Below are 8,304 nucleotides of genomic sequence, written 5' to 3' on the forward strand. Positions count from 1 at the left end.
GCTGGTGAGCATCTGTAAAACCTACAGGTAGAGGAGCGAACTGGGATAGAAAACACACACATACTTGCCAAAGCTACAAAAGAGCAAAATGATATCATCAGAGAATAACTGGGTAAGATACTCAAGTGTATTTTGGAGAGACCTAGCTCTGGTCCGGGGCATTACTGCGCGTTCCTCTACTAACAGAGCAGAGGCAACTCGTTGTTTTTGTCACGTGATGGGAGCAGAGTTTAGAGAGACCCACTTGAGACAAACTTGACAGGGAAGTGGGAACTGAGCCTGTGGGATAACTGTAATATACACTGTACAGAGAAGTCCTAAATGTCACTCTTTTCCTTATAGCCCATAGGGCTCTGGTCAAAAGTAGTGCACTATGAAAGCAAAAGGATGCCATTTTGGGACATAGCCTACATCCCCGGTATCAAGAAAAGGGAATGAACAGATTTCAACACATCCGTTGCTTGGCAGAAGGTAAAGAGGGATATCTTGGATGAAGCTACCGACACTGTTATATTAGGACACAATGTTTAAACCATTACCTGGTCATGGCCATAGTAAGCAGCAATATGCAGAGGAGTAAAGAAGACAGCATCCTGGACGTTGACATAGGCTCCATGCTGGAGAAGGATATCCACTGCCTAAGAATTACAAGATGTAAGCTACATTACAGGACGTATTATTATCATATCACAAAATCTCTTGTTGGAACACCCATTGTTGCCGACACCAGCAGAACTATTCCTAAATATGAATAGTACTGTACAGAATGTGAAGTAATGTCTGAGACTGGTATGAACAGGGGCCGTGCCCACCTCATGGTGCCCAGCGATGGTGGCGATATGCAGGGCTGTGAGGGCACCGTACCCAACCTGCTGGATGTCTGCCCCTCCGTGGAGCATTGCCGTCACCAGCTCTGCATTGTCCTGGGAGGACACACAACTACTGTCAATCACAGGTTTGTTTTCACTTTAACATCACACTTGAGGAGAATTTAAATTATCCTTCCTTTATTCCTTGTGTCCTCTCCCTAAAAACCATTGGGGAAGCTAAGCTTCCTCCTGTTTGACCTTCTCTTCAGGCATTTTGAGGAGGTAAGGAATCAGGGAAGATACAGATGACGTTCACCCCAAGTTATCAACATCTTGATTAAGCCGAGACCTCAAATAGACAAATGTGTAATACTGATACTGTGTGCCTCAGGACTAGATGAACTCTCTCTAGTCCTTAGTATGAGAGCAAAACAGGACATATCCCACTGTTCATAGAACAATGTGTGCTTTGTGATGTGACTTGCACTCCACCATCTGGTAAAACCATGGAATGTCTCCATCTCATTTAACATAAAAGGACAATCGATAGAAACATTCACAAAATAATCACACGTCATAAACAGTAACCTACTCACTATGGAAACACACATATCTTTATAACTATATCAATAACACTGTCTTCAGATGAAGGCATGAAGGCAACAGGTGTCTAACCATTCTCTCACCTTATAGACAGCCAGGTGTAGAGCAGTGAACCCATTCCTGGTAAGCCTGGATGGACGTAGGCCTTTCAGCATCAGAGTCCTTATGTGGACTTTATTCCCTGGAGAAAACAATATACTAGCCTCGCATCAGATCTGTCTGTGGTATATTATCTATGTTTTAATTATTATTATTATTTTATTTTTTAAATATATATATATATATATATATATATGTATTTCATTTTTTAGGGGTAGATCAGCTTTAATATTTCAATATTTTAATATTTCATTGGCTTCTATCAATGTAATTGTGTAACGGCTGTCCTCTGACGAGGAGTAGTAAGGATCGGAGGACCAATGCGCAGCGTTAAACCAATCAAACACTGAAACAAAACAATAAACGCCACGTGAAATAACCAACGGAAACAGTTCCGTGTGGAACACACAGACACAGAAAATAAACACCCACCAAACACAAGTGGGAAAAGGCTACCTAGGTATGATTCTCAATCAGAGACAACTAAATCAAATAAATCAAATCAAAGGAACTAAGGTCAGAACGTGACAAATTGTCTGCATCACTTCCAATCCCTCATATTTTTGGGGCTCAACCCCTCCCATCAAATTTTTTTTAAATCCTTAAATGAAACTGGAATAGTTTTTTATTCATCACAATTTTCTTTAACTAATTTAGGTTTTAATGCAGGGCAGACAGACAACTTCCTTACATTTTCCCCCTTCCACATTCCTCTTACATTTTTGCGGTAATGATGCAATTAGTTGGTTGTAATTTTGGGTAGAGCAGTGTGTTTTTCTTTTCTAAAAATAATGTTTTTTTTAAACAATTGTTATGTTTGAGTTTAATCACAATATTTGTTATATTATTTGTTCTGTCTTTTCTGGTGGATTATTTAAAAATAGCGATATTTGGGAGATGTAAATAACTGAAACTGAGCGGTTGTAATCTGAATAAAGTGAAAAAGGCCTTTCTTAAACATAGGGTGAGACGTTCTAACTAATTTGCTAGAGAACCAGTTTGTATTTAAGCATAACTTTTGTATGACTGAAGCCTTTAGTGAGAGATCTAATGCTCTAATATTTTATAATTTCTGCCCCCCGAAGGCATCTTCGTTACATAAATAGGCCCGTTTAATTTTATCTGGCTTGCCGTTCCAATAAAATGTAATATTTTTTTCTCTAATATTTTTTTAAAAAACTGTTCGCTAGGTGTGGGCAAGCCCAAAAACAAATAGGTATACTGAGATATGACCAAATAGTTTATCCGATTTTTCCACAAATATAAAAGCATTTTCCTTTCCATGGTAGCAAGATCTTATCTATTTTTGCTAACTTTCTATAAAAATGTATTGGAGTGAAATCATTTATTTATTTTTGTATATGTATACCGAGTATATCCACATCACCATCAGACCATTTTATTGATAAACTACATGGTAATGTAAAAGTTAAATTTTTGTGTGATCCAATACGTAATATAGTAGTTACAGTGCCTTGCGAAAGTATTCGGCCCCCTTGAACTTTGCGACCTTTTGCCACATTTCAGGCTTCAAACATAAAGATATAAAACTTTATTTTTTTGTGAAGAATCAACAACAAGTGGGACACAATCATGAAGTGGAACGACATTTATTGGATATTTCAAACTTTTTTAACAAATCAAAAACTGAAAAATTGGGCGTGCAAAATTATTCAGCCCCTTTACTTTCAGTGCAGCAAACTCTCTCCAGAAGTTCAGTGAGGATCTCTGAATGATCCAATGTTGACCTAAATGACTAATGATGATAAATACAATCCACCTGTGTGTAATCAAGTCTCCGTATAAATGCACCTGCACTGTGATAGTCTCAGAGGTCCGTTAAAAGCGCAGAGAGCATCATGAAGAACAAGGAACACACCAGGCCACACCGAGATACTGTTGTGAAGAAGTTTAAAGCCGGATTTGGATACAAAAAGATTTCCCAAGCTTTAAACATCCCAAGGAGCACTGTGCAAGCGATAATATTGAAATGGAAGGAGTATCAGACCACTGCAAATCTACCAAGACCTGGCCGTCCCTCTAAACTTTCAGCTCATACAAGGAGAAGACTGATCAGAGATGCAGCCAAGAGGCCCATGATCACTCTGGATGAACTGCAGAGATCTACAGCTGAGGTGGGAGACTCTGTCCATAGGACAACAATCAGTCGTATATTGCACAAATCTGGCCTTTATGGAAGAGTGGCAAGAAGAAAGCCATTTCTTAAAGATATCCATAAAAAGTGTCGGTTAAAGTTTGCCACAAGCCACCTGGGGGAGACACCAAACGTGGAAGAAGGTGCTCTTGTCAGATGAAACCAAAATTAAACTTTTTGGCAACAATGCAAAACGTTATGTTTGGCGTAAAAGCAACACACCATCCCCACTGTCAAACATGGTGGTGGCAGCATCATGGTTTGGGCCTGCTTTTCTTCAGCAGGGACAGGGAAGATGGTTAAAATTGATGGGAAGATGGATGGAGCAAAATACAGGACCATTCTGGAAGAAAACCTGATGGAGTCTGCAAAAGACCTGAGACTGGGACGGAGATTTGTCTTCCAACAAGACAATGATCCAAAACATAAAGCAAAATCTACAATGGAATGGTTCAAAAATAAACATATCCAGGTGTTAGAATGGCCAAGTCAAAGTCCAGACCTGAATCCAATCGAGAATCTGTGGAAAGAACTGAAAACTGCTGTTCACAAATGCTCTCCATCCAACCTCACTGAGCTCGAGCTGTTTTGCAAGGAGGAATGGGAAAAAATGTCAGTCTCTCGATGTGCAAAACTGATAGAGACATACCCCAAGCGACTTACAGCTGTAATCGCAGCAAAAGGTGGCGCTACAAAGTATTAACTTAAGGGGGCTGAATAATTTTGCACGCCCAATTTTTCAGTTTTTGATTTGTTAAAAAAGTTTGAAATATCCAATAAATGTCGTTCCACTTCATGATTATGTCCCACTTGTTGTTGATTCTTCACAAAAAAATACAGTTTTATATCTTTATGTTTGAAGCCTGAAATGTGGCAAAAGGTCGCAAAGTTCAAGGGGGCCGAATACTTTCGCAAGGCACTGTATATAGTAAATAATAGTACACTCATAATTTGGTTGTAATTCAGAGAGGTTAGAAAAATGATCTAGATCCTATATTGTCTGTTCCCAGATCTACAGTACCAATCAAAAATTTGGACACACCTACTCATTCAAGGGTTTTTCTTTATTTTTTATTTTTTATACATTGTAGAATAATAGTGAAGACATCAAAATTATGAAATACACATATGGAATCATGTGGTAACCAAAAAGGTGTTGTCCAAAGTAGTTACCCTTTGCCTTGATGACAGCTTTAAACACTCTTGGCATACTCTCAACCATATTCATGAGGTAGTCACGAGGAATGCATTTCAATTAACAGGTGTGGCTTGTTAAAAGTTAGTTTGTGGAATTGTTATCCTTCTTAATGTGTTTGAGCCAATCAGTTGTGTTGTGACAAGGTAGGGGTGGTATACAGAGGATAGCCCTATTTGGTAAAAGACCAAGTCCATATTGTGTCAAGAACAGCTCAAATAAGCAAAGAAAAACAACAGTCCATCATTACTTTAAGACATGAAGGTCAGGCAATGCGGAACATTTCAAGAACTTTGAACCTTTCTTCCAAGTGCAGTCGCAAAAACCATCAAGCTCTATGATGAAACTGGCTATCATGAGTACCGCCACAGGAAAGGAGACTGCATGAATCAGGCCTTCATGATCGAATTGCTGCAAAGAAACCACTACTAAAGGACACCAAAAAGAAGAAGAGACTTGCTTGTGCCAAGAAACACGAGCAATGTACATTAGTAGACAGTGGAAATCTGTCCTTTGGTCTGATGAGTCCAAATTTGAGATTTTTGGTTCCAACCGCTGTGTCTTTTTGAGACGCAGAGTAGGTGAACGGATGATCTCTGCATGTGTGGTTCCCACCGTGAAGCATTGAGGAGGTGTGATGGTGTGGGGGTGCTTTGCTGGTGAGACTGTCAGTGATTTATTTAGAATTCAAGGCACACTCAACCAGCATGGCTACCACAGCATTCTGCAGCGATATGCCATCTCATCTGGTTTGTGGCTAGGTAACTGTCATTTGTTTTTCAACAGGACAATGACACAACACACCTCCAGGCTGTGTAAGGGCTATTTGACCAAGAAGGAGAGTGATGGAGTGCTGCATCAGATGACCTGGCCTCCACATTCACCCGCCCTCAACCCAATTGAGATGGTTTGGGATGAGACGGACTGCAAAGTGAAGGAAAAGCAGACAACAAGTGCTCAGCATATGTGGGAACTCCTTCAAGACTGTTGGAAAAGCATTCCAGGTGAAGCTGGTTGAGAGAATGCCAAGAGTGTGCAAAGCTGTCATCAAGACAAAGGGTGGCTACTTTGAAGAATCTAAATGTAAAATATATTTGATTCGTTTAACGCTTTTTCGGTTACTACATGATTCCATGTGTTATTTCATAGTTGTGATGTCTTCACTATTATTCTACAATGTAGAAAATAGTAAAATAAAGAAAAACCCTTGAATGAGTAGGTGTGTCCAAACCTTTGACTGGTACTGTTAATTTAAGTAATAAGGCCCGAGGGGGTGTGGTATATGGCCACATACCACAAACCCCCGAGGTGCCTTATTGCTATTATAAACTGGTTACAGAATTAGGACAGTAAAAATACATGTTTTGTCATACCCGCGGTATACGGTCTCATATACCACGGCTTTCAGCTAATCTGCATTCAAGGCTCGAACCACCCAGTTTATATTGCTGGTTAGACAGCATAAACAGATCTGGGACCAGGCTAAAAAAAAAACACTGGAGCACAATCAAAGCTAATGAGCCCATGGGCATCAAGCCAAGAGTGCAGCAGCATATGTAACAGTGTAATGTTTTGGTAAGAGGTTATTAATAGTAATAATCGTACATACCGCCACACATGCAGCAGAGATGCAACAGGGACAGTCCGCTCTCTGTCCGGTAATTCAAGTTCACTTTCTGGAAAGCTTCATCAGAGCTGAGTTATCCAAATACAAATGCAAATGTAAGTTGAGTGTAAAAATGTGTAATTACAATAGTTATTACTCTGTACTTTACACCATAATTAGGACACTGATGTAAAACGTATAATGCATTTAATAAAACATATAACAACAGCAATAATCAACCCAGAAGACATTCGGACATTGTCTAGAACTATGACATGTATATGGAGACTGGGCATGAGTCACAATCATAACATTTCTGTGATGTCATATCCTGACATGTGAAAGACTGAATAGGGATGAATGCATCACTTTCACAGAGAGCTAATGTTACCTGAAGTCATTATCATAAAATGTTTGGCATGTTATGATGTTATATGTGAAAGACTGAATAGAGAATAAATGTATCGCTTTTATCACAGATGCACACATGCAGCTGTTACCTGAAGACCTGTTGAGGTCTGTCAGTTCGCTGTCTTTGATGCGTAGGTCATCCTCCAGCCTCTCGATGATCACAGAGTATGACTCACTCACCTTCTTCTTCCACTCATCTTCAGAAAGGGAGTTAGCCCAGTGTTAGCATAGACATAGCATAATTTAGTGAGCTATTAGCCTGATTGTGACTGAGGTACTTTAATTTTAAAAAGCTGAAACACTTTCCATAGTTGGAAAGGATCCCTGAAAGGATTTAGTACATCTATAGAATGCATTTCCCGTCACTTGTATTTTCCAATTTTATTTAACTAGGCAAGTCAGTTAAGAACAAATTCTTATTTTCAATGACGGCCTAGTGGGTTAACTGCCTGTTCAGGGGCAGAACGATAGATTTGTACCTTGTCAGCTCGGGGGTTTGAACTTGCAACTTCTGGTTACTAGTCCAACGCTCTAACCACTAGGCTACCCTGCCGCCCCAATGTTAAATAATGTAAGTTTTCTATATCCTAGTTTAATTACCAAAGGAAGAATTGAAGGTAAAAAAAAATGGCAGCAAAAGTTACTACCACCCTATTGGGTATACATTCTTCAAAGCAAAGCTTCTTAATAGGATTCTATAGTACATATTTAGACCCCGACATATACTCTCTTAGGCAGCACAAAACACTGAAAGAGAACAAGCCATTACCTGTACATGTCTGAGTTGGTCTTGATTTATAATTTCCCATTGAACCTCTTCTTTTTTTCTCCCTGTGTACGTTGTATAGTTGGTGGAGCAGAGGAGTGAAGCAGTAACACTATCCCTATCTCAGTCACAATAGAGCAGGACCAGATAAAGAGGGATCATGGCAGAGGGCTAAAAAAAAATACATCTCTGAGAGGAATGCCTGACCACTATGACAACTGATCTGTGTGTGTATTGCTCTTTTCAAACAGCAGGTGGCCATTACCTTATATTGTCTTGCACAAGCCATCGGTCAGTTTTCAATTATTTTTAAAGTTGTTTGAACTGCTTGATGGCCTGAAAACGAAATAATGTAGTCAGAATTGCAAGGAAACTGTCTTAGGATTTAACTACTGACAGCTTGACCACAAAAGAGTACTCCTGTTCCTTGCAGTGATTAAATAAAACTATTTGAAGAATGAGGACCTATGGAATGGCATCCATGTTGCTTAGCCTTCCACTTCATCTATACATCACAAAGTTGCCACAGACCATGTCCCAGTCCAATTTGTGTGGTGGATATTCTCATTCCCCACATTATCTCTGGTGAAACCTATAGGGATGCCAGTATGACATCATTGACTACTTGCTTGCCGATAGGCCACTACCTATACATAACTC

The 8,304-nt window shown here is 39.6% G+C and overlaps 1 protein-coding gene across 1 annotated transcript in view; it reads right to left on the reverse strand.

Annotated features, from left to right (window-relative positions):
- The window catches only part of LOC118957515 (serine/threonine-protein kinase TNNI3K), a 37,009-nt gene extending 29,304 nt beyond the window's left edge, over nucleotides 1-7,705 (reverse strand). Inside the window, exons 1-6 of the mRNA XM_036974310.1 lie at nucleotides 7,648-7,705; nucleotides 6,968-7,075; nucleotides 6,471-6,556; nucleotides 1,496-1,593; nucleotides 813-923; nucleotides 540-638 (exon numbers count right to left, since the gene is read on the reverse strand). Coding sequence (XP_036830205.1) covers nucleotides 540-638; nucleotides 813-923; nucleotides 1,496-1,593; nucleotides 6,471-6,480 — 318 coding nt within the window. The 5' untranslated portion in view covers nucleotides 6,481-6,556; nucleotides 6,968-7,075; nucleotides 7,648-7,705. The remainder of the gene's footprint in view (nucleotides 1-539; nucleotides 639-812; nucleotides 924-1,495; nucleotides 1,594-6,470; nucleotides 6,557-6,967; nucleotides 7,076-7,647) is intronic.
- Nucleotides 7,706-8,304: the final 599 nt, after the last annotated feature.

Source organism: Oncorhynchus mykiss, unplaced genomic scaffold (assembly GCF_013265735.2).
Source record: "Oncorhynchus mykiss isolate Arlee unplaced genomic scaffold, USDA_OmykA_1.1 un_scaffold_453, whole genome shotgun sequence".
Lineage (NCBI taxonomy): Eukaryota > Metazoa > Chordata > Actinopteri > Salmoniformes > Salmonidae > Oncorhynchus > Oncorhynchus mykiss.